A 25,058-nucleotide genomic window follows, 5' to 3' on the forward strand; every position below is an offset into this window, starting at 1 on the left:
TTTTCTCTGTTCTGTGAATTTTTATTTCTGGAGGGCTCACAAGATGCAGCTTTGATTCATGTGTGTGCTTTACAGTTTCCACCTACATCCGAGCCCTTCTGCTGCCTCAGCACCTTCTCCACCCACTCCGAGTCCAGCATCCCCGGGATGCAGCTAGGGGTGGCAGGGTGTGATCTCTCTTCTCGCACACTTGCCGGGCAAATGCAGAAACATAAACATGTTTACGCCCAGACCCCACATCTATAGGGTGCTGTTTAAAGTCAGTAGGAGGCTGGATTCAACGGGGAATGATAGTGCAGCCAGGTGGGGTACAGTGGGCTGTTTCCCTTTGTGATTCGTCTCTGGTTGAAGTCCATGTGGTGAGCAGCGTGTAAATGAAACACATCTCTGAAAGTGACTTACAGCAGTGGTCGTTATGAGGAAAGAGTTATGAACAAAGACAGGTGCTGAAATCTGGAGTCGCTTTCAATTATTTCAGACCTTGTCAGCGCGGTTTCTGATGATGGGAGAGGCACTTTTTTGCACAGCTGTCCCTGCTGGTTCGCGCCTTTGCCTGGTGTCTTTGACGGTTTCAATTAGGAGGGAGGGTGAAACTGTGACCCAATTATCTAGACATTGGCACCATTTCTTCCTATTCCAGCAAGCAGCAGAGAGTGTGGGCACAGAGCAGGGTGCACAAGGCTCCGCTGCTTTGAATATGCTACCTAAAGGAGGTGAATAAATGAAACCACTTTATAAGCATATTTTTGTTACTTACAATTTGTGCATATTTCATATTCATCACTATTGAGCTGAGTATTTCCAGATACATGGTTTACGTAAGAAAGGGGTCCGAGCAATGAAGAATGTTCAAATGTGATTTTTGTGGGGGGGGGGGGGTTGTTACTGCCACTCGCACATTGCCATTCATCATTTGGTTTTATACATTTGTTTCTTCTCGTGCACTGGGTGAATCCTATCTCCATTCTGCATGGACAGCCTTCATCAGGGCACCGGTGGGTGGCATACAATATTTTCATATTATAAAGCTGTATGATAGCTGGTTGGCATGTGGTAGCCACTGCACAAAAACAAAGATGTTTGTCTCAAAAAGAGCGAGCCTTTCGTCTCTGTGTTCCAGACCCTTTTGCTGGTTCCACCCTGGCTGCAACTGGGTCAAAAATAGTAGGGAGTATTGTTAAAGGATGGCTAACATCTTAAAAATAGAAGCGTCAGGCAGTGTGTGCTTTATATACATCCCAGGGCCCACGCTCTGCATGGCGATACATTCAGCGTGCCTGGTCTCAGTCTAAGGGTAGTTAGAATTACAATGTGCAGAATGCCTTTGTGTTATATTCTCAGCAAGTAACCATGTATTATTTTGAAATGTGTAATCATTCTGAATACCCTAAGCCCTTACCAGTATCTAAATAGATCTCCACCCAATGTTGTGTGTGAGCGTGAGTATAGGTGAGTCTTTATAGCGGCTCGTTGCCCCAACGAAGCATTGCAGCATTGTCTCAGGATAGAGTGTCTAAAGGAATACATGCGCTCCATTCGGTGTTAATGAATATTTCAAAGATGACCCACAGAGCTGCAGTCAGCCCGGATTACCAGCCCATAATGAAACCAACCCGCCCTTCTGCTTTATTCTAAACACTGTCAATACCAGAGGCCACTGTTAACAATTATAATGTTATTTTGTGATCACTGTTTTCATAATTGCGTCTATTTCTATAATTGTATGGCCTAGCAGTGATCTCCAAAATCTAGACCCTGGGAATTCTTGTTGACTGTATTCATCTTGAGATAAAGGGAAGTTGTTGAATTTGGGATGATTGGAATGTTCGATGTAGTGTTAATTGGTGGTTGCTGTTGGTTAAATCGGGTGGAAATCAAATATCTAATCTTCAGAGCATACCTAGTTTACGAGTGTGTATAAAAAAACAGAATATATCCTGAGCTAAACTTGGACTTCAAAAAGTTCTTCAAATAAATTCCGAACGAGATGAAGTCTTTATATCTTCTTTTTATTATTGATGCATTTCTTCATGAGACAAACTAGCCGCCAACACGTGTTTCGTCTCGGGGAGTAAACCATAGACTTCTTCAGGGCTATAGTAAAATCTGTAAATGTGAGTTGGAACGTACTATCCACATGTAATATGCACACTAACTATTGAGTATTTATCTGAGGGCTCAATAATGCTACACGTGGCGTGTAGCATTATTGAGTTTGAAGTCGGACCGTTACATTGAGAATGATTTGGGAGCCCTCAGATAAATAATCAATAGTTAGTGTGCATATTACATGTGGATAGTACGTTCCAACTCACATTTACAGATTTTACTATAGCCCTGAAGAAGTCTATGGTTTATTCACCATGAAGAAACACGTGTTGGCGGCTAGTTTGTCTCATGAAGAAATGCATCAATAATAAAAAGAAAATATGAAGACTACATCTCGTTCGGAATTTATTTGAAGAACTTTTTGACGTCCAAGTTTAGCTCAGGATATATTCTGTTTTTTGTGATATTGGTGGTTTTGTTTTACATTACCCCTTTTGGTTGTGGGTGGGTGACCATAACCTTATCCTTTGAGCTTTAAAGATTGTGGATTTGAATTACTATCACATCCCAGCGCAATTAGCACTCAGTCACCTTTTCGTATTTGTTTGTTACGAGTGTGTAAACCTCATAAGGCTGTCCTTTACTTCTTTGTACAAGGTTGTAAGGTTCTACATTTAACTGGCCAGATGTACGTACATTCTATCTATCTATCCATCCATCCATCAATCCATCCATCTATCTATCGTACTTTTAGTCATCCATCCATCGTACTTTTAGTCTTGGGCCAATAACAATACAGTATGCAATTTTATTCATCTAATATATTTTCCACGTCTCACACTTTCACTTTGTTTTGCAAAATATGCTCTTCTAGATAGGTCTTGTATTCTATTCTGTTTTGCTCTAAAGTTTTAGGTGAGTGTGCCTGTTTGTCCACGTCTAAAAGGGGCACATTTGCTAAGAGCCAGCACCTGTAATGCTTACCGAGATATGTGTGCATATTAGCATTGCTGCTTAGACCGTATACCTTAAGAATTAGGTAATTAATCAGGATTTACTTTTCCACTTCTCACTAGCTTGCTGAATACGTCCTGTGTTGTCGCATTCCTTGAGTTGGCTTACGACCTGATCTATAGCTCCTCTTTCAGAGTGAGATAGATGCAAATGGTCACATCTTCTTTTCAGAGGTTTTGCAATAGACACGCACCCGGGTGAAATGCTTTAGTTCCAATCATAGAGTACATTTAATCTGCAAAGACCAGAGGCGATTCCTTTGCTCTAAGGACCCGATCAACTAATACCTATTTGCAATCCGGGATGTGCAATTTATACATTGTCTGGTTGCAAATGGGTGCCCACTTTATAATAAGACCTACGTGCTAAGTGTTCACTCCGCACATTGAACTTCTGCAAGGGGTCGCAAAATGACCAAGTATTGAATATTAATTAGGGTGGTGAAATTTGCAACCCCTGTGATTGTCCAAATTCAGGGATCATGGCCTTGGAGAAGTGTGGCTCAATGGTTAGAGTGGCAGACCCTGATGCAGAAGTCTGGCCTGGGACCAGGGTTCAATTCCTGCCTCGGTGGGTCTTGGGCTCAATTTCCTCAAACCTGATAATTCTCGCCTCGGTGCCTATTCTAATCATGGGTCCCACTCTGCAACTCTGGGCAATAGCTTGCTTAATCTCCACAACGGCCCCCACAACGCTAGGATGCCTGGTTTCACCTTGGGGGTGCCCAGGAGTGGGCACTTCACAGGGAAAGGCCAGGAAGGGTTCCTCAGCGGTATTCGTACAAGCGCCGAGATGCCTCCGGGTAGTCGTGCTCTATACAAGTACCTCTACATTTACATTTACACATTTACATTCAAGGGACAGCAGACCTCAGTCTCTTCATTTGCTTTTCCATATGTGAAACTCATTTTCTAAAAGTAGCCCACGTCCATTAAAGGGACTAGCAGAGGTTCTGACAAGGAGTGGAAGACAAAGTGAAGAGAATATTGATAACAGAGCTGGCCTAGATCAAACATACACTGGCTTAATTTGTGTAATTTCAGAATTTTCAAATTACGTTTGCTATGTGAAATTGCAAGATTACATACACTTAATAAGAAAAATTCTGGCAGTATGTCACTTTGAGTAATTATTTGCAGTATAAATTTAATGCGAATGCACAAATCGTGGTAAAAAAAGACGGGGAATGCACAGGAGAACATGAGCTGCTGTTGTTCACAGTGTTTCTGTTTTTCTTGCACTATTATTTTAAATCAAAATGCATCCTTGCATCAAAAATAGACACAAGGACATATTTCACACCAAAATACTTTTTTGTATAAAAAAAGAAACAGCCCTCGATATTAAATATATTTGCCGATAAATTAGTGTTATTGAAAAAGAAACTACTGCACTTTGCACACTTGTGCAATCTATGGTGGGTGACTATCATAAGACCTCTACATTGGCGGCAGGATGATGACATTGCAGCACTTTGCAAAGTGTAAGTGTACATATACGTGCAGCACTTTGCAAAGTGTAAGTGTACATATACATGCAGCACTTTGCAAAGTGTAAGTGTACATATACGTGCAGCCATACAATTATCTCAACGCACATTATGTTGGTTTGCAAAAATTATGCTTTAGAGGGCAAATTGCCAACAGGTCACAGCAGAAACAAGCATTGGCATAGCCAATAGGTCTTGCCTTTTGGGACCTTATGAGTGTTTAGCCACGCAACAGTTGATGTTGTTGCACCAAGGATATTGTGCTGCATAACTAAATACTTATAAGGTCCCAAAAGCGAGACCTATTGGCTATGCCAGTGCTTGTTGTAAAGTGCCATGCCTCATAGAAGCTCACGAGATTCTTAATTTCTCTTTGTAAACATGCCATGGGAATGGGATTTAAAAAAATCTAAGGCAAGGTAGAAAAGCTGCAACATTTCAAGTCCATTTGCACGTTTATCTTGTGGTGAAGTATCCACATTTTTTTGACATTTCTTAAAGTTTTAGTAGCAGGCATATACTCTCCTTTATATATGCACCTATATGTATATTGGAGTGGCAAGAATGACATTGTCTTATACATACACGTATCTTTTGGTGTAATATACATTGTTCGCCTTATATACGGAAATATTCCTGTCTCATGCATCTGCTGTGGTCATTATTTTCAGGTAAGGGCATTCTTGGCCGGTGATAGCAGTGCTGTAACTGGAAATATAGAAATGCTGGTGTCCGCAGTGCTTTAAATGGGGCGGTACTGTCCGGTACGGAGTACCGGCACTTATTTATTTTGAGAGGGAGAGTACCAGCACTTCTCAAGAGAAATGCTATAGTTTTAATTAGAGTGTACCGGCACTTCTCAGAAACAAGCAGGTACTCTGGCACAGAGTACCTGCACTTCTATTTTTCCTTTTCAAGCACTGGGTGTCAGTACTCTGCCGCTCAGTGTAAAGCAGTAGTGCTGAGAAGTGCAGGCACTCTCCCTTCCAAATTAAAGATGCGCAGGAACTCAATCCCAGTCAGAATCTTGAACCCTCCAATTTAATGCACTGGGTTATAAAAATGTGAATATAGCCACAGTCTTGGAATGAACTATGACTACAATTTAAAACCCTTGATAGACTACATTTCCTAGCATGCTCGGTCAGCTGGGCGCGCACCTGTTCACATCCATCCTTGGATTATCAGATGCAGGCGCTGTTACGCATGCCCAGCTCAGAAAACCTAAAGTACCCTTTGCAAGAACTACATTTCCCATGATGCTCCGCTGCCGCGCCCGCGCAGTCTGCTCAGCTGCTCCCAGCTGCCGCAGCTTTGTTGGTGCCGCAGGACGGCGATCCCTGGCGAGGGTCCGAGGCTCGAGCTCAGCAGGTGGGGCCTGGCCGGGGGGCCACGATGGAGGACCAGAAGGTAAGGGATGGAGGAGGGAGGGAGGCAACAGAGCCTGGGGCCGGGATGCTGAGGAGCAGCTGAGACTGACATCTGTGGATGCTGCGGGGATGGAGAGAGGGAGGACCACTGGGATGCGGGAGGCAGGGAGAGAATGCAGGGCTCCGGGAGGTGATGGAGGGGCGGTGATAGACTAGACAGGGGCCCGGAATTGGGATGCTGCAGGCGGATAGCTGGTCCTGCAGTAGCAGGAGGCTGAGGGGGGCAGTAGGGAAGTCTGGGAAGAGAGAGAAACAAGTGGTTCTGGGGAGCTGCGAGAATGGAGGTGATCTATGAAGGGAGCACGGCATGATGTAGGGGGAATTTGCTGTAAGTGTAGAGGGTGGGCCTGCCGCTGAAGGGATGCTCACGAGAAGCCTGGGTGTGTGGGGATCAGCAGATAGGGGATGTAGGGTAAGAGTGACGTGACGTCAGCTGGTGAAGAGGTGGAGCGTACAGGAAGCTTGGGCACTGTATGGATGGTGCAGACAGGGAGCTTGGGACTGTATCGATGGTGCAGACAGGGAGCTTGGGTACTTTAGGGATGGTGCAGACAGGGAGCTTGGGCACTGTATGGATGGTGCAGACAGGGAGCTTGGGTGCTGTAGGGATGGTGCAGACAGGGAGCCTGGGCACTGTATGGATGGTGCAGACAGGGAGCTTTGGTACTGTATGGATGGTGCGGGCATGGAGCTTGGGTACAGTATGGATAGTGCAGACAGGGAGCTTGGGTACTGTATGGATAGTGCAGACGGAGCTTTGGTACTGTATGCATGATGCAGACAGGGACCTTGGGCACTGTATGGATGGTGCAGGCAGGGAGCTTGGGTACTGTATGGATGGTGCAGACAGGGAGCTTGGGTACTGTAGGGATGGTGCAGACAGGGAGCTTTGGTACTGTATGGATGGTGCAAACAGGGAGCTTTGGTACTGTATGGATGGTGCAGGCATGGAGCTTGGGTACTGTATGGATGGTGCAGACAGGGAGCTTTGGTACTGTAAGCTTTGGTACTGTATGCATGATGAAGACAGGGACCTTGGGCACTGTATGGATGGTGCAGGCAGGGAGCTTGGGTACTGTAGAGATGGTGCAGACAGGGAGCCTGGGCACTGTATGGACAGTGCAGACAGGGAGCTGGGGTACTGTATGGATGGTGCAGACAGGGAGCTTGGGTACTGTATGGATGGTGCAGACAGGGACCTTGGGCACTGTATGGATGGTGCAGGCAGGGAGCTTGGGTACTGTATGGATGGTGCAGGCAGGGAGCTTGGGTACTGTAGGGATCCTGTAGACGGGGAGCTTTGGTACTGTATGGATAGTGCAGACAGGGAGCTTGGGTACAGTATGGACAGTGCAGACAGGGAGCTTGGGTACAGTATGGATAGTGCAGACAGGGAGCTTGGGTACTGTATGGATGGTGCAGACAGGGAGCTTGGGTACAGTATGGATAGTGCAGACAGGGAGCTTGGGTACAGTATGGACAGTGCAGACAGGGAGCTTGGGTACAGTATGGATAGTGCAGACAGGGAGCTTGGGTACTGTATGGATGGTGCAGACAGGGAGCTTGGGTACTGTATGGACAGTGCAGACAGGGAGCTTGGGTACAGTATGGATAGTGCAGACAGGGAGCTTGGGTACTGTATGTATGGTGCAGACAGGGAGCTTGGGTACAGTATGGATAGTGCAGACAGGGAGCTTGGGTACTGTATGGATGGTGCAGACAGGGAGCTTGGGTACTGTATGGATGGTGCAGACAGGGAGCTTGGGTACTGTATGGACAGGGAGCTTGGGTACTGTATGGATGGTGCAGACAGGGAGCTTGGGTACAGTATGGATAGTGCAGACAGGGAGCTTGGGTACTGTATGGATGGTGCAGACAGGGAGCTTGGGTACAGTATGGATAGTGCAGACAGGGAGCTTCGGTACTGTATGGATAGTGCAGACAGGGAGCTTGGGTACTGTATGGATGGTGCAGACAGGGAGCTTGGTTACTGTATGGATGGTGCAGACAGGGAGCTTGGGTACTGTATGGTTGGCGCAGACAGGGAGCTTGGGCACTGTAGGGACGGTGCAGACAGGGAGCTTGGGTACTGTAGTGATGGTGCAGACGGGGAGCTTGGGTACAGTATGGTTGGTGCAGACAGGGAGCTTGGGCACTGTAGGGACGGTGCAGACAGGGAGCTTGGGTACTGTAGGGATGGTGCAGACGGGGAGCTTGGGTACAGTATGGTTGGTGCAGACAGGGAGTTTGGGACTGTAGGGATGGTGCAGACAGGGAGCTTGGGTACTGTATGGATGGTGCAGACAGGGAGCTTGGATGGTAGGGATGGTGCAGACAGGGAGCCTGGGCACTGTATGGATGGTGCAGACAGGGAGCTTTGGTACTGTATGGATGGTGCGGGCATGGAGCTTGGGTACAGTATGGATAGTGCAGACAGGGAGCTTGGGTACTGTATGGATAGTGCAGACGGAGCTTTGGTACTGTATGCATGATGCAGACAGGGACCTTGGGCACTGTATGGATGGTGCAGGCAGGGAGCTTGGGTACTGTATGGATGGTGCAGACAGGGAGCTTGGGACTGTGTGGATGGTGCAGACAGGGAGCTTGGGACTGTATGGATGGTGCAGACAGGGAGTTTGGGCACTGTTTCGATGGTGCAGACAGGGAGCTTGGGACTGTATGGATGGTGCAGACAGGGAGCTTGGGTACTTTAGGGATGGTGCAGACAGGGAGCTTGGGCACTGTATGGATGGTGCAGACAGGGAGCTTGGGTGCTGTAGGGATGGTGCAGACAGGGAGCTTTGGTACTGTATGGATGGTGCGGGCATGGAGCTTGGGTACAGTATGGATAGTGCAGACAGGGAGCTTGGGTACTGTATGGATAGTGCAGACGGAGCTTTGGTACTGTATGCATGATGCAGACAGGGACCTTGGGCACTGTATGGATGGTGCAGGCAGGGAGCTTGGGTACTGTATGGATGGTGCAGACAGGGAGCTTGGGTACTGTAGGGATGGTGCAGACAGGGAGCTTTGGTACTGTATGGATGTGCAAACAGGGAGCTTTGGTACTGTATGGATGGTGCAGGCATGGAGCTTGGGTACTGTATGGATGGTGCAGACAGGGAGCTTTGGTACTGTAAGCTTTGGTACTGTATGCATGATGAAGACAGGGACCTTGGGCACTGTATGGATGGTGCAGGCAGGGAGCTTGGGTACTGTAGAGATGGTGCAGACAGGGAGCCTGGGCACTGTATGGACAGTGCAGACAGGGAGCTGGGGTACTGTATGGATGGTGCAGACAGGGAGCTTGGGTACTGTATGGATGGTGCAGACAGGGACCTTGGGCACTGTATGGATGGTGCAGGCAGGGAGCTTGGGTACTGTATGGATGGGGCAGGCAGGGAGCTTGGGTACTGTAGGGATGGTGCAGACAGGGAGCCTGGGCACTGTATGGATGGTGCAGACAGGGAGCTTTGGTACTGTATGGATGGTGCAGACAGGGAGCTTGGGTACTGTATGGACAGTGCAGACAGGGAGCTTGGGTACTGTATGGACAGTGCAGACAGGGAGCTGGGGTACTGTATGGATGGTGCAGACAGGGAGCTTGGGTACTGTATGGATGGTGCAGACAGGGACCTTGGGCACTGTATGGATGGTGCAGGCAGGGAGCTTGGGTACTGTATGGATGGTGCAGGCAGGGAGCTTGGGTACTGTAGGGATGGTGCAGACAGGGAGCCTGGGCACTGTATGGATGGTGCAGACAGGGAGCTTTGGTACTGTATGGATGGTGCAGACAGGGAGCTTGGGTACTGTATGGACAGTGCAGACAGGGAGCTTGGGTACAGTATGGATAGTGCAGACAGGGAGCTTGGGTACTGTATGGATGGTGCAGACAGGGAGCTTGGGTACAGTATGGATAGTGCAGACAGGGAGCTTGGGTACTGTATGGATGGTGCAGACAGGGAGCTTGGGTACTGTATGGATGGTGCAGACAGGGAGCTTGGGTACTGTATGGACAGGGAGCTTGGGTACTGTATGGATGGTGCAGACAGGGAGCTTGGGTACAGTATGGATAGTGCAGGCAGGGAGCTTGGGTACTGTATGGATGGTGCAGACAGGGAGCTTGGGTACAGTATGGATAGTGCAGACAGGGAGCTTCGGTACTGTATGGATAGTGCAGACAGGGAGCTTGGGTACTGTATGGATGGTGCAGACAGGGAGCTTGGTTACTGTATGGATGGTGCAGACAGGGAGCTTGGGTACTGTATGGTTGGCGCAGACAGGGAGCTTGGGCACTGTAGGGACGGTGCAGACAGGGAGCTTGGGTACTGTAGTGATGGTGCAGACGGGGAGCTTGGGTACAGTATGGTTGGTGCAGACAGGGAGCTTGGGCACTGTAGGGACGGTGCAGACAGGGAGCTTGGGTACTGTAGGGATGGTGCAGACGGGGAGCTTGGGTACAGTATGGTTGGTGCAGACAGGGAGCTTGGGCACTGTAGGGACGGTGCAGACAGGGAGCTTGGGTACTGTAGGGATGGTGCAGACGGGGAGCTTGGGTACAGTATGGTTACGCAGACAGGGAGCTTGGGCACTGTAGGGACGGTGCAGACAGGGAGCTTGGGTACTGTAGGGATGGTGCAGACAGGGAGCTTGGGTACTGTATGGATGGTGCAGACAGGGAGCTTGGGACTGTAGGGATGGTGCAGACAGGGAGCTTGGGTACTGTATGCATGATGCAGACAGGGAGCCTGGGACTGTATGGATGGTGCAGACAGGGTGCTTGGGTACTGTATGTATGGTGCAGACAGGGAGCTTGGGACTGTAGGGATGGTGCAGACAGGGACCTTGGGCACTGTATGGATGGTGCAGACAGGGACCTTGGGCACTGTATGGATGGTGCAGACAGGGACCTTGGGCACTGTAGTGATGGTGCAGACAGGGAGCTTGGGACTGTATGGATGGTGCATACAGGGAGTTTGGGCACTGTAGGGATGGTGCAGACAGGGAGCTTTGGTACTGTATGGTTTATTTATTTTATTTATTTATTTTCAAAGTTTTATATAGCGCGAACAAGATCTTTGCAGATATCAGAGCGCTTTACAAGGACATGGGGTGGACAAGGACAAGGACAAGCATAAAGTAGGTAATAGTTGAGGTAGTTAGATACAATATGCATAGTTACATAGTTACATAAGTAGGTCAAAATAAGAGGTAGGTCATAGTTGAGGTAGTGTAGGTACACGGTGCATAGTCAAACAGATATGCCAATAATACGAAAGTACATACTACTACTTTTGAAAATCGCATAGAGATAGGCATAGTTGAGGTAGGAGAGTGCAGGGTGCATAGTCACACAGGAGAATCAGTAGTATAACAGTAGGTAATATTTGAGGTGGTGTAGGTAAAGGGTGCAAAGTCAGATAGGCACGTCACTAGTATAAAATAAGATATGCAGAGAGGGAACGTATACAGTCAAGTGAGTCGATAATACAAGTAATACAGTAATACAAATAGACCAAGGGGTCAGGAGGTAGTACCACGCGGAGTCCTGGAGGCACCGAATAATAGTTTATGTGTATTTCGCCATGAGGATCGATTTTACTTCTTTCTTAAAAAGTTTGTTGGAGGAGATGAGCCTGGTTTCGGGAGGGAGTGAGTTCCAGATCCTGGGCGCTATTCCTGAGAAGGAGCGTTTATAGGTTTTTACCTTCCGGAATCTTCGAGGCTTCAGCAGAAGATTGTTTGTGCTTCTAGTAGTTCTAGAGCCGCCCGAAATTGTCAGCTTTTGGGAGAGGTAGGCGAGTGAGTTCGTGTGTATAGCTTTGTGTGTCATGCAGGCGATTTTCAGATGAATTCTGGCTTCAAAAGGCAGCCAGTTCAGGGATTTAAAGTCAGGGGAAATATGCGAGTGTTTTTTTGAGCCAGTGATGAGTCTTGCTGCAGCGTTAAGGGACGCTCTTAGAGGTGCCGTTGTTGTTAGGGGGAGCCCACAGAGGGCGACGCTGCCGTATTCTATGTGCGGGATGACTATAGATTGTACTGCCATTTGAAAGTCTTTGGCTGGAAGGAAGGGTTTGAGTTTTCTCAAGGTATTGATTTGAAAGTTCGCTCCTTTGGTTGCCTTGCTGATGTGCTGCTGCATGTTGAGATTGGCGTCAAGTGTTATGCCTAAAGATTTTGCTGAGTCAACGATGGTCGGATGTACATTGAGAGCCGTTAGGTGCTTGAGCCAAGTTTGAGCGGTAGAGATTTTTGCGGGCGGTGAGATGAAGAGGAACTCAGTCTTCATCGCATTGAGTTTGAGGTGATTCTCTGCCAGCCAGGATTGGGTGTTTCTGATCGTGGTGTTCAGAAGCAAGATGTCCTTGGGGGATTGTATTTTGAGATAAAGTTGGGTGTCGTCGGCATACATGTGAAAGTGGACATTGGATGCTTGTAACAGAGTAGTGAGAGGTTCCATGACTAAGTTGAACAGTGTAGGGGAGAGGGAGGATCCTTGAGGGACACCTAACGATACGGGTACCGAGGAGGACATCAGGTTGTTCCTTTTGAAACGTTGAGACCGGTTGTGTAGAAAGGAAGTGAACCACTTGAGAACAGTTCCAGATATACCCATTCTTGTGTTTAATAGTTCGAGTAGGTTCTCATGTTTAACTGTGTCGAATGCTGAAGAGAGATCGAGAAGGATGAGGAGGCAGGTATCAGTTTGGTCTAGTATTTGGAGGGCGTCGTCAACTATGTGAGTCATAGCAGTTTCGGTACTGTGCCCTGCTCGGAAGCCTGATTGATGAGGGTTGAGGAGATCAAAGTTATTTATGTGACTGGCAAGTTGTAGCTGTACGCATTTTTCCAACAGTTTCGTGAGCGTGGGAATATTTGTAATAGGACGGTAATTGTTTAGATCATTAGGATCTGCTGTTGGTTTTTTTTTAGTAACGGTGTGACTTGTCCGACTTTGAGGGCGTCAGGGATGGATCCTTGTTGAAGAGAGCTATTGATGATCTTAGTCCAGAGTGGGAGGAGCGACGGGGTAAAGACTTTTAGAGCGCTAGCAGGAAGGGGGTCAGAGAGGTGATTGGATGGTTTCAGGGTGCTGAGCAGTCTTCCAATTTTCTCTTCGGAATAGGTGCTAAAGGATGACCAAGTAGCATTGTTCTTTGGTTCAGATGGTGCTGTGTGTTGGGGGTTGGAGTAAAGGATAGCGTCATTGAGGAGATCGCTTCTTATGTTGTCTGTTTTTTGGGTAAAGAAAGCAGAGAAGTCTTCACAGGAAGGTGTAGCGCCCCTGGTGTTGGGTGTCTGGGGTTGTTCTTTGGATTGTGTTCTGATTAGCTCAAATAGTGCAGACAGGGAGCTTGGGCACTGTAGGGACGGTGCAGACAGGGAGCTTGGGTACTGTAGTGATGGTGCAGACGGGGAGCTTGGGTACAGTATGGTTGGTGCAGACAGGGAGCTTGGGCACTGTAGGGACGGTGCAGACAGGGAGCTTGGGTACTGTAGGGATTGTGCAGACGGGGAGCTTGGGTACAGTATGGTTGGTGCAGACAGGGAGCTTGGGACTGTAGGGATGGTGCAGACAGGGAGCTTGGGTACTGTATGCATGATGCAGACAGGGAGCTTGGGACTGTATGGATGGTGCAGACAGGGTGCTTGGGTACTGTATGTATGGTGCAGACAGGGAGCTTGGGACTGTAGGGATGGTGCAGACAGGGACCTTGGGCACTGTATGGATGGTGCAGACAGGGAGCTTGGGACTGTAGTGATGGTGCAGACAGGGAGCTTGGGACTGTATGGATGGTGCATACAGGGAGTTTGGGCACTGTAGGGATGGTGCAGACAGGGAGCTTTGGTACTGTATGGATGGTGCAGACAGGGAGCTTGGGCACTGTATGGATGGTGCAGACAGGGAGCTTGGGTACTGTATTATTATTATTATTGTGTCTTTTGTAAAGCTCACAGATACCCCAACGGGGTGTCCCGGTGCTGATTGAATGATAACCGCCTCGAAGGCTAGAAATTACAGGCGAAACAGGAAGGTTTTCAAAGATCTGCGGAATTCTCGTTCCGAATTGCTCCTTCGAAGATCCAGAGGCAATTTATTCCATCTTTGAGCAGCTCCGAGCTCAAAGGTCTGTCCTCCCGCTCGGGCTTTCCTGTATCTTGGGGTGGCCAGCAAAAGTTTGGTGTTGGAGCGAAGGGTTCTCAGATTGCTGTAGGGTCGCAAGGTAGATTGAAGGTGGGCCGAACCGAGGCCCTTAGTGGATCGGAAGGCAAGTATCATCGCCTTGAACTCAATTCGTTTGCCCATAGGGAGCCAGTGTAGTTCCCTTAAGTATGGGGAAATATGCTATCTGCGGGTAAGGCCACCAATTAAGCGTGCAGCAGCATTTTGGACCCTTTGGAGTTTATGACAGAGACATTTATTGAGACCCAGATACAGTCCATTAGCATAATCGAGATGGGAGATTATGAGGGCATGAACAATGGTTTTTCTGTTAGCACAGGGTAGATAGTTGATTAGTTTTTTAAAGATCCTTATCTTGGAAAAACAGGCCGCTGAGACAGTTTGAACCTGACTATCAAAAGATAATTTGTTATCCCATCGAACTCCTAAGTTTCTCACCGAGTCCTTTGGGGTCGGGGCTGGGCTCAGATCTTCCGGCCACCACAGGTTCGAGCTGAGAGGAGATGGCTGATTAAAAAAGAGCACCTCTGTTTTCCCAGCATTATGTCTCATGGAGTTAAGTTCCATCCAACTGGCGATATCTCTCAGACATGTTTTGAGTGGATCGAAAGCACTAGGGGATGGATCCTTAAACGTAAAAAGCAGCTGGATATCGTCCGCATAGGACGTTGTTTTTATTCCTGAGAGGGAGATCAGCTCTGCCAATGGTGAAAAATACACATTAAATAATAGTGGGCTAAGAGAAGAGCCCTAGGGGACACCCCATTTCAATGGTCTAGGTGTTGAAGTAAAAGTAGGGGTGTGAACCTGTTGTGTGCGGTTGGACAAGAACGAGCTGATCCAATCAAGGACCTTGCCTTGAATGCCAATGTCCTGCAATCTATTAAGCAGTAAGGGGTGAGAGACGGTGTCGAATGCTGCTGATAAATCCAGCAGCACCAACACCGCCCTCGATCCCTGATCTAAGGTCCATCGCACAGAGTCGGCCATCTCAATGAGGGCCGATTCCGTGCTTCATGGATGGATGTGCAGACAGGGAGCATGGGTACTGTATTGATGGTGCAGACAGGGAGCTTGGGCACTGTATTGATGGTGCAGACAGGGAGCTTGGGTACTGTATGGATGGTGCAGACAGGGACCTTGGGCACTGTATGGATGGTGCAGACAGGGACCTTGGGCACTGTAGGGATGGTGCAGACAGGGAGTTTGGGTACTGTATGGATGGTGCAGACAGGGTGCTTGGGTACTGTATGGATGGTGCAGACAGGGACCTTGGGCACTGTATGGATGGTGCAGACAGGGACCTTGGGCACTGTAGGGATGGTGCAGACAGGGAGTTTGGGCCCTGTAGGAATGGTGCAGACAGGGAGCTTGGGTGCTGTATGGATGATGCAGACAGGGAGCTTGGGCCCTGTAGGGATCCTGTAGACGGGGAGCTTGGGCCCTGTAGGGATGGTGCAGACGGGGAGCTTGGGCCTTCTAGGGATGGTGCAGACGGGGAGCTTGGGCCCTGTAGGGATGGTGCAGACAGGGAGCTTGGGTGCTGTAGGGATGGTGCAGACAGGGAGCTTGGGCCCTGTAGGGATGGTGCAGACGGGGAGCTTGGGCCCTGTAGGGATGGTGCAGACAGGGAGCTTGGGCACTGTAGGGATGGTGCAGACAGGGAGCTTGGGTGCTGTAGGGATGGTGCAGACGGGGAGCTTGGGCCCTGTATGTAGGGATGGTGCAGACAGGGAGCTTGGGCACTGTAGGGATGGTGCAGACAGGGAGCTTGGGCACTGTACGGATGGTGCAGACAGGGAGCTTGGGCACTGTAGGGATGGTGCAGACGGGGAGCTTGGGTACAGTATGGTTGGTGCAGACAGGTATCTTGGGCACTGTAGGGATGGTGCAGACAGATAGCTTGGGCACTGTAGAGATGGTGCAGACAGGGAGCTTGGGCGCTGTAGGGATGGTGCAGACAGGGAGCTTGGGCGCTGTAGGGATGGTGCAGACAGGGAGCTTGGGCACTGTAGGGATGGTGCAGACAGGCAGCTTGGGCACTGTATGGATGGTGCAGATAGGGAGCTTGGGCACTGTATGGATGGTGCAGACAGGGAGCTTGGGTGCTGTAGGGATGGTGCAGTCAGGGGGCTTGGGCACTGTAGGGATGGTGCAGACAGGAAGCTTGGGTATAGTATGGATGGTGCAGATAGGGGGCTTGGGTACTGTATGGATGGTGCAGACAGGGAGCTTGGGTACTGTATGCATGGTGCAGACAGGGAGCTTGGGTAGTGTAGGGATGGTGCAGACAGGGAGCCTGGGTACTGTATGCATGGTGCAGACAGGGAGCTTGGGTAGTGTAGGGATGGTGCATACAGGGAGCTTGGGTACTGTATGCATGGTGCAGACAGGGAGATTGGGTAGTGTAGGGATGGTGCAGACGAGGAGCTTGGGCCCTGTAGGGATGGCGCTCAGTAGGAGTGCTCGTTGCATTCACCCATTGAGGAATAGTAAATATTATTTAAGGGTTATGCAATGCTACCGTATCTGATACACGCACCACCTAAATTAAGGTTTGCACCAAATGGAGAGCTTGATCCATTCAAGATTTTCACGAAAAACTCAGATGTTGTACATTTGTTCCCCTAAGCTACCCTATGTTTAAATTTTTTTAGGGGCTAGCCTTATGTTTACATTAATCTTAGGTGGCTAGCCTTATGTTTACATTTATTTTAGGTGGCTCTCCTTAAGTTTACATTTATCTTAGGCAGCTAGTCTTATGTTTACATTTATTTTAGGTGGATATCCTTATGTTTACATTTATCTCAGCTGGCAGTCCTTATGTTTACATTTATCTTAGGTATCTAGCCTTATTTCTACATTTATCTTAGGTGGCTAGCCTTCTGTTTACATTTATCTTAGGCGGCTATCCATATGTTTACATTTATCTAAGGCGGCTAGCCTTATGTTGACATTTATCTAAGGCGGCTAGCCTTATTTCTACATTTATCTTAGGCAGCTAGCCTTCTGTTTACATTTATCTCAGCTGGCAGTCCTTATGTTTACATTTATCTTAGGCGGCTAGCCTTATGTTTACAATTTTTTTAGGTGGCTAGCCTTATTTCTACATTTATCTTAGGTGGCTAGCCTTCGGTTTGCATTTATTTTAGGCGGCTGTCCTTATGTTGACATTTGTCTTAGGTGGCTAACCTTATTTCTGCATTCATTTTAGGTGGCTAGTCTTCTGTTTAAATTTATCTTAGGCGGTCATCCTTATGTTGACATTTATCTTTGGCAGCTAGCCATATGTTTACATTTATACTTCGTTTACATCTCCCTTACATGGCTAGCCTTATGTTTACATATGTTTCAGCTGGCAGTCCTTATGTTTACATTTATCTTAGGCGGCTATGCATATGTTTACATTTATTTTAGGGGGCAATCCATATGTTTACATTTATGTAAGGCGGCTAGCCTTATGTTTACATTTATGTAAGGCGGCTAGCCTTATGTTTACATTTATCTTAGGTAGCTAGCCTTATTTCTACATTTATCTTAGGTGGCTAGCCTTCTGTTTATATTTATTTTAGGCGGCTATCCTTATGTTGACATTTATCTAAAGCGGCTAACCTTATTTCTACATTCATCTTAAGCAGCTAGCCTTCTGTTTACATTTATCTCAGCTGGCAGTCCTTATGGTCATTTATCTTAGGTGGGTATCCTTATGTTGACATTTATCTCGGGCAGATAGGCTTATGTTTGCATTTATCTTAGCTGGCAGCCCTTATGTCTACATTTATCTTCGCTGGCTATCCTTATGTTTAACCCCTTCGGTGCTCGAGACCAGCTCGTCATGAGTCACGTTGGAGCTGTGCTCATGACGACCTAGTCTCGTCTTAACGGCGCGCTCCGCCCACACGCGATTAATTCCCCGCCTGTGTGGGCGAATTAATCAGTGGGCGGGGTCGTGACGAGACCAGGCCGTCATGAGCACAGCTCCACCGTGACTCATGACGACCTGGTGTCGTTACGAGCATCGCAGCGCCGTGCTTCCCCCCCCCCCCGCACCGTGGGGGAATTACCCCCACAGGGAAGGGGTTAATATTTATCTTATGCGGCTAGCCTTATGTTTACATGTATCTTAGGCGGCTATCCTTATGTTCAAATTTTTTGTAGGTGGCTATCCTTATGTATACTTTTATCTTAGTTGGGTATATAAATATATATGCCGGGTCTGGTGGGTTAGTGAACTAATCTGTCCACTGTAAGGGCCTGTGTTCGACCTCATAGTCACAGGTTCAAATCCTGACTGGGCCACTTAGCCTTTCATCCTTCTGAGGTCGATAAAATGAGTACCATTGTGTTGGGTAACAATAAACATCTGTTATTCAGCACCAAGATACCCTGGGATGAACGTGCGCTTTACAAATACACGTTGTGTTCTCTTAGACGGCTATCCTTATGTTTTGTTTGCTCTCAGGCGGCTATCCTTCTGTTTACTATTATGGTATATGGCTGTCCTGACCATGTGTCCCTTGGGCACTGGTTGGTTGATTCCACTGCGGTCAGAGGGTTATCGGAAGGGCACAATCTATTTGCAGCTCTTTACTAGTGAATGGGTCTCCTTGCTTGGTCGCCGGGGTGAGACCCCTGGAATCTCCTCTCTTTCTATCCTTCAAGTCTCTCTTTATTGGTTTCTCCTTGTAATTGGAAGGGCTGCTCGGTTCTGGCACTTTTCATTAGCAGTGCCCTCTGTCACTCTTCCTTGTCTGAGGGCTTCTGAGGACAGCATCTCTGCTTTGTTCCCTGCAGCAGCTGTGACCCCCTTGCTGCTTCCATCTCACGTCTGTGGCTTGGAATCTTCTAGTGCTCTGTGCTTTTAACTCTTCCATCTCTCCTACTTGCATCCATTTGAGTGCTGGAGGCACTGGAGTGCACATTGAGCTTCAAATGACATGTGCATGTTATGTTTGTGGTATGTCTATAGCATGTTCTGCTATATGGACGCGTTCCCACCCCGATGTCGCGGATTCCATCCCCCACCCGGGGTCTGCTTGGGGTTAGAAGCTGCACACCGGTGGCTCACTTGTGCTGCTGTTCCCAGTGAGAGTGTTGTGTTTATTAACCCCTTCACTGCGGCGGCTATTCCGCCGCAGTGCTAAAGGGGGCGGGGCGGCCGCGCGGCGGGCGCATGCTGATGACGGAACCGCTCCGTCACCAGCCGCGGTTGCGCTGTGCTCATGACGGCGCAGTTCCGTCACGGCCCCGCCCGCTCAATGGAACGCTCAGCGCAGCCGCGGAATCCGCGCGCGCGCAGGCCTGCCGAGCGGACCGTGACGGAACCGCTCCGTCATCAGCACAGCGCGACCGCAGCTGATGACAGAGTGGTTCCATCACCAGCAGGGGAGGGGTTAATGGATCAATGGTTACACACTTTGGTGGGTTTGAATGGAGATGTTGTTGAAACACCTAGGTGTCTAGGACAGGGGTCTCCAACCTTTCCTGTAGTAAGAGTTCATTATGTTCTTTGAAAATCATACCGGGCTACTAATATTATTAGTGTTGTAATAGTGAGCTCGCAGCCATATGCAAAGCGTGACGTCCTTTGAAAAGCTCGTTGTGGTGAATTGCTGTATCACATCAAGCAGCTGCGGCCTATGCTTTGGACATAAATACGCTTGTTTCAGCTGGACTCACTAGGATCTACCATAATCCTACTAGCAGGAGCGCAGAGGTGCACGGCTGTGCATTTTTATGGTTCATGTGTTTTAAACCAGTCTGCCGTACCTGCAAAATATTTATACTTATGGTGGCATTTGGTGATTCTTTTTTTTTCCCATCTAACCTCACTGGCATTACATGCACTGATGTTATGATGTATGTTGTTTTGATTCTTGCATTGTCCAGCATAACAAGTGCTATCTCTGTATTTGCATAGTATGCACAGTATTTATGATTCTTGTAGTTTTGGTCTTGTTTTATGTATAATATACTATATATAACTCTATGTGGAGTCTCTTCTGTGGTGTGTTCATTGTTGTGAGTGCGTTGCGCAAACGCTTTACACATTGCCTCTGATGAGCCTGCCTGCTCTGCGCCAAGCTATCAGAGAGTGAGCACAGGTTATCTTTGGTGTGTAACTCCCTTGCCCTGACTAGAGTGGTGGGTTCTGCCTGGTTCAGGTGGCTATCCCTAGCCAACCAGAAACCCCATTTCTAACACCTGTGATAAGCTCTCTGTACAGAATCAGAGCCCTGTGAGAAGCTCCCTGTACAGAATCAGAGCCCTGTGAGAAGCTCTGTGTACAGAATCAGAGCCCTGTGAGAAGCTCCCTGTACAGAATCAGAGCCCTGTGAGTTGCTCTGTGTACAGAGTGACCCGGAGCCCTGTGATAACCTCCCTGTATAGAGTCAGAGCCCCGTGTCAGCTCTTTGTAAAGCATCCGAGCCCTGCGCGGCTTCCCTCTGTCTGGCGCCTGCCCTCGGCTGCTGCTCCGACTCTCTTGGGTTTAATTTGTGTTGTATCCGTTTCCTGTGTGTGTAATCCAGCCTTCCTGTGGGGGCATGGGTTCTGTCTCTGGTCACTGGCTGCAGTCTGAGGAGCTCTGAAGCCCGCTGACCTCGGGTCGGGCGTCCTGTTTGCAAGTACATTATGGTTTTAAAAGCACCTGCTGCCTCCAGCAATTTTGAGGCAACAATAAAAATGTCAAGATAACTCAAAAGATTAATGCTCTTCCTGGAAAGAGATCAGAGGTTTGTCTAGTGGAAGTTTTGACTCATGGAGAGGTAGCTCAGAGGGTTAATGTACCTGCTACAAAGTATGTGTAACCTTCAGATCACAAAGTGGCACGTCTGCCGGCTTTGTGTAAGAAGGAAGCTTGCACGTCTGCCGGCTTTGTGTAAGAAGGAAGCTTGCACGTCTGCCGGATTTGTGTGAGAAGGAAGCTTGCACGTCTGCCGGATTTGTGTGAGAAGGAAGCTTGCACTGCGCCAGCTCTAAGTGAGAAGGAACCTTACACTGCTGCAGTCTGTGTAAAGGGAGCTTGACCTGCTGCTCTCGGTTGAGTATATGTTCTGTGTGATAGAACCTTGTACTGTCACTGAGTGTTCTGTGTCTGTTGTTTGCAATACACGACTCCACCGCTGCTGCCTGACCTCTGCCCTCGAGACTGAAAAAGACTGGGCCATCGCTGTATATTTGAAGCTCATAATCCTTTCGATTGTATTCCCTCCTTCCCCTTTCAGTCTGATTAATTAATTACACAGAGTGGGCTTTTCTTGTGATTTTGTTTTATTGAGGGCTGAGATCTGCAAGACTCAGCAAGCCAGCCGCCATAAAACTCCCCGGCTGCGGTTGAATCTGCAGCTCCGCCGATGAGAGCGGAAAGAGAAAAGATAATCTCCTTAAAGGCAGACGAGGGAGTAATCCTCCATGTATGCAAGCCGTCCATCACGGGGCTTGTAAGACACTGTGCAGCCGGGCTTTAACCCCTTCCACACTCATGACGAGCTGGGCTCGTCATGCAGTAGCCTCCCAGCACGCTCATGACGAGCCCAGCTCGTCATGAATAATGGGTTTTTGCATATTCCAGCACAGGGCTGGAACTCATCGAGCATCGATGTGGTTAAGTGGGATTATAAAAACAAAAGGTTGGGTGGGGCCTCTGAAAGGGGCGTGGCCAAAGAAGCATAACTAGGAAACGTTTCCGACAAGCATTTCGAAACTCTCGAAAATGCGAGACCTATTGCATTGCAAATGGTTGTTTGCAAAAGCGCCCCATGCCGCGCTTTCAGTTAAATGGCAGCCGCGCCCCTTTCCTTAGACACGGCTCATCTACAGAAAGAGGCGCGCCCACCATTAACAAGAAAGCGCGGAATGGGGCCATCTGTGCCCGCGTTCAGCGCCACAAAGCAGCCGAAACTAAACCAAAGGCGCAGCCACCACTGTGGTGAGCCATGCTATGAGGGAAAAAAATAAAGCCTTGTGGGAGAGCGGAGCGTGGCGAAAAGCATTTAACAAAATAGTGCTTGGAGGCTGTAATTAAAGCTTACCAGGACAAACACCCGTAATATGGGGTGTCCTCAAGGGAGGTTACAAATGAAGACAAGTTGGTACAAAGGAGGGACTAACAGGCCTATCAACGAATTAGAAGCCACCATTCACCAAGGACAATGACAAAAGCCAATAAAAAATATGGGCGGATCTTCAAGTCCATACTTGAATACAGCATGCCCTGCAGAGCAATGCATGCGCTACCCAGGCTCGACCTTAAAAGGGTGGCCTATCTAAATGAGGGCTTGACTTAAATCAAGTTTATTATTACTGCATCTAGACTTGTCACAGCCACCAACGCATAACCATTAACTGAAACAAGCCTGAACTATTGGGGTTGCCAATGCTTGTTAGCCGATCAGATAAATAAACACCAACAATGATCTTATTGTGAATAAGCAAGAAGACTGCCAAAAATGTCAGTCCTTCTTTACCACCAAGATAACAGACCTCCTGACAGAAATCGAGACCACCCCTAGACTGGACTGCCTGGGAATTACTTTAAAACCTACCCCTACAGTCACCCAGCCCCTAATCTCACTACCCTTACTCACTAAAGAAACTTTGAAAATCGTGATGGGTCGAGTCAAATCAGGCTCACCGGCGGACCCATGCCCTCCGAGGATCTACAAACAAGCCTGGTCAGGGCTGGAGGACGACATATTATCGCTCCTGAACAGCTCACTCACATCCGGACAGGTCCCTTCCAACTTCAAGGAAGCCCGGCTGATCCCTCTCTTAAAAAAGGCAGGGGCAGATACTAAGATCTTGAAAAACTACAGGCCCATCTCACAACTACCTTTCTTAGCCAAAATAATGGAGCAACATGTGCTGCCCAGCCTCTTACATCATCTTGAGAACAATCTCCTGTTGGAACCCAATCAGGCCGGTTTCAGGGCCCATCATAGCACGGAATTGGTCATGCTTTCCGTGCTGGACGACCTGAGACTTAAAGCAGATAAAAAAAATCCTTACGCCCTGGTACTGCTAGACCTCTCCGCGGCATTTGATACGGTCAAACACGACCTACTACTGTCACGGATGTGGGATTTCGGTATCCAGGGCACAGCCCATGCCTGGCTGACCTCTTTTCTTGACGAACAGGTTCAGAGAGTACAATTGGCTGACCTGGTATCGGAGGCAGCAGGGATCACATGTGGAGTCCCACAGGGCTCAGCCTTGTCACCCCTGATGTTTAATGCCTACCTGCAGCCCCTTATTTCAGCACTAAATCAGATGGAATGCAGCATTTACAACTATGCTGATGATACGCAGATCATCATCCAAATTGGCAACTCTCCAACAGCATATCAGAGATTGCAAAACATCCTAAAATTTACCGTTAATTGGATGACGGCCAACTCATTAAAAATCAATCCTGACAAGACTGAGGTGCTTGCAATTACGACAGCATCTAGCCCTTGGAGTGATCTCTTGTGGCCCACTGAATTAGGGACCTCCCCAGTACCTGCAGTAACAGTGAAAAGCCTAGGCATAGTCTTAGATGCCAATCTCACTATGTCAGCCCAGGTCTCAGCTGTAGTGGGCACATGTGTGGGCCTAATGAGACAATTGCGTAAACTGTCCCCCATTCTGACGGTGGACACGCTCAGGAGAGCAGTATCAGCTTTAATCCTGGCACGTCTGGACTACGGCAACGTTCTGTATGTAGGTACCCCTCAAAAACTGATGAACAGACTCCAGATAGTCATGAACGACGCTGCCAGACTTATCTTCAATAAACCAAGAAGGACCCATGCCACCCCCCTTCTTCACAAACTCCATTGGCTGCGGTGAAACAGCGGGCCAAGTTCAAGGGCCTATGCATTACGCATAAAGCCTTGTACGGGCAAGCCCCTAAATACATTAAGGAACGTCTTGTTCTGTACGCCCCCAGCAGGAATTTACGATCGGTAGATGCTGCACTGTTGGTCTGCCCACGGTTCAAACTATCTTCTCTAGGAGGGCGTACTTTCTCCTATACAATTCCCAGTGCATGGAATAAACTGCCAGAGAGCTTGCGCAAAGAAACAAGTCTGCTGCCCTTCAGGAGAAAGCTAAAAACCGTGCTGTTTCAGGAGGCATGGGGTACCATCTAGCTTGCTCCCCTAACAGCACTGTGTCCACCCTCTGCTAAGCGCTTAGAGACCCCTGGGTGATAAGGCGCTCTACAAATCCAATATACAATACAATACAATACAATACAATACAATTAGAATTTCAAATGTTTAAATTCTCAACTCACAAGAGTGTACGTTAAACATTAATCGCGCCCCGTTCCCACCTTCACACCACTTTGTTATGCAGTATCTCGGTTAGACCAGCGTTTCTCCACAATCTTTATGAAACCCTCCATCTGCATAGCTCACTCTTTCCCATAATTACAATTGGCACATATGCACTATCACTTCCCGCACTCCTCAAGGTATGCCCCATTTTAAGTGCGCCACTTGTAATGGATGCTTCTTATAACACACATTAAATTCACAACCAGTGGCATTAGTTTATAGAAGGTGTATTACATAGCACACCACTTTCCGGCGCAATAGTATTGTTTTTTCAGTGAAAAAGTGTTCTAAGCAATATCTTGCGATGGAATTACATAAATCTGTTATAGCACATGAGTTGCACTCTATATCCTCCTTGTTATGTGACTAACATTTGTAGAGCGCACGTTCACCAGCAGTTTCTTGGCACTATGGTAACAGGGCCTGATCTAGCTGTTGGTGGTGCCTCAGTCGTGTGCATGTCTAAAAAGACATGTTTTTAGTAGCTGCCTAAATGTCATGTAGTTGGATGCAGTCCTGATTTTAAGAGGGAGAGAGTTCTAGGTGCGGGGGACAATTGCTGACAATCT

The 25,058-nt window shown here is 48.2% G+C and overlaps 1 protein-coding gene across 1 annotated transcript in view; it reads left to right on the forward strand.

Annotated features, from left to right (window-relative positions):
- Positions 1 to 5,867: 5,867 nt before the first annotated feature.
- FSD1 (fibronectin type III and SPRY domain containing 1) overlaps positions 5,868 to 25,058 on the forward strand; it is a 56,237-nt gene continuing 37,046 nt past the window's right edge. The window contains exon 1 of the mRNA XM_078669524.1: positions 5,868 to 5,962. Coding sequence (XP_078525650.1) covers positions 5,948 to 5,962 — 15 coding nt within the window. The 5' untranslated portion in view covers positions 5,868 to 5,947. The remainder of the gene's footprint in view (positions 5,963 to 25,058) is intronic.

This window comes from Lissotriton helveticus, chromosome 12 (assembly GCF_964261635.1).
Source record: "Lissotriton helveticus chromosome 12, aLisHel1.1, whole genome shotgun sequence".
NCBI classification, from domain to species: domain Eukaryota; kingdom Metazoa; phylum Chordata; class Amphibia; order Caudata; family Salamandridae; genus Lissotriton; species Lissotriton helveticus.